Genomic DNA, 936 nt, shown 5'->3' with positions numbered 1-936 from the left:
CTCCGATCTGAGCCACTGCCAGGGCTCTGCCTCCAGTGGCTGCTGTCCTGGCTTCGCCTCCGGCTTCGGGACACCGGCTTGTGGTGGTGGCGGTCATCCCGGTGGTGGCCAGAGCTCCTCTCGCTGGATGAGTCCCCGTCGTAGCCCTGGCTGTGGTCCAGGTCGTCCCGGGAGTGGTGCAGGGCTGGATCAGCACCGTGTGACCCATAGTCCTCATCCGAGTCATAGTGCCGGGGCACAGTGGGGGACCCAGGGCTGCTCTTGCTCACGGGGAGGTGAACTGTCTTTGGTCTTTTCAGCGTCTGCAGGTGGAAAGTGAGGAGAGGATGGTGGGTGCGGCTGTCTCTGTCAAGAGGTGTTTCTACAGCCATTTCCAAGCCCCAAATGGAAATCACAGGGTGTGTTGGACAAGGGAGCTGGGATGGGGACAGGCACGGTGCGGTCCTGTGCATGACACTGGCCCCCATCCTGCCACAGGGCACACTCACGATGTTGGCGATCTTGCCGCAGGTTTTAAGTGTCTGGATGGCAAAGGAGGATGAGACGTTCTCCATGGAAAGGCCGTTCACCATCACGATGTGATCCTTCTTCCTGGGAGGGAAAACGCAGCTGTGGCTCTGCACCAGCTGTAGCCCCCAGCTGGGAGAGCTGCTGGGGTGGCGAGGGCACCCATTGCCCCAGGGGGACCTCATCCCAGCTGGGCAGGGTGGCCGCAGTGCTGGCCCTGTCCCAGGAAAAGATTCACTGCCCCTTCCCGTCCCCGCTGGCAGCGAGCACTCCCCACATCCCCACGCACTCACTGGAGCCGGCCCACCGCCGGTCCCCCAGACACCACATCTGAAACGATCACCGCTGTGTCTCCGGTCATCCTGTTGGGATGGTCCCGACCTCCGGAGACAGCAAAGCCAAAGCCTCGTTGAGGGTCCTAGCAGGAAT

General features: G+C 62.3%; 1 protein-coding gene across 1 annotated transcript in view; it reads right to left on the bottom strand.

The window, feature by feature from the left end:
- TJP3 (tight junction protein 3) overlaps positions 1–936 on the bottom strand; it is a 10,910-nt gene that overhangs the window by 6,317 nt on the left and 3,657 nt on the right. Inside the window, 4 exon segments of the mRNA XM_009701337.1 lie at positions 1–2; positions 4–302; positions 489–591; positions 801–925. The exon segment at positions 1–2 is cut by the window's left edge and continues 138 nt beyond it. Of these exon segments, the coding sequence (XP_009699639.1) occupies positions 1–2; positions 4–302; positions 489–591; positions 801–925 (529 nt within the window).

The sequence above is a fragment of the Cariama cristata genome, unplaced genomic scaffold, assembly GCF_000690535.1.
Source record: "Cariama cristata isolate BGI_N322 unplaced genomic scaffold, ASM69053v1 scaffold27785, whole genome shotgun sequence".
NCBI classification, from domain to species: domain Eukaryota; kingdom Metazoa; phylum Chordata; class Aves; order Cariamiformes; family Cariamidae; genus Cariama; species Cariama cristata.
This window is presented reverse-complemented; position numbering and strand designations above follow the sequence as displayed.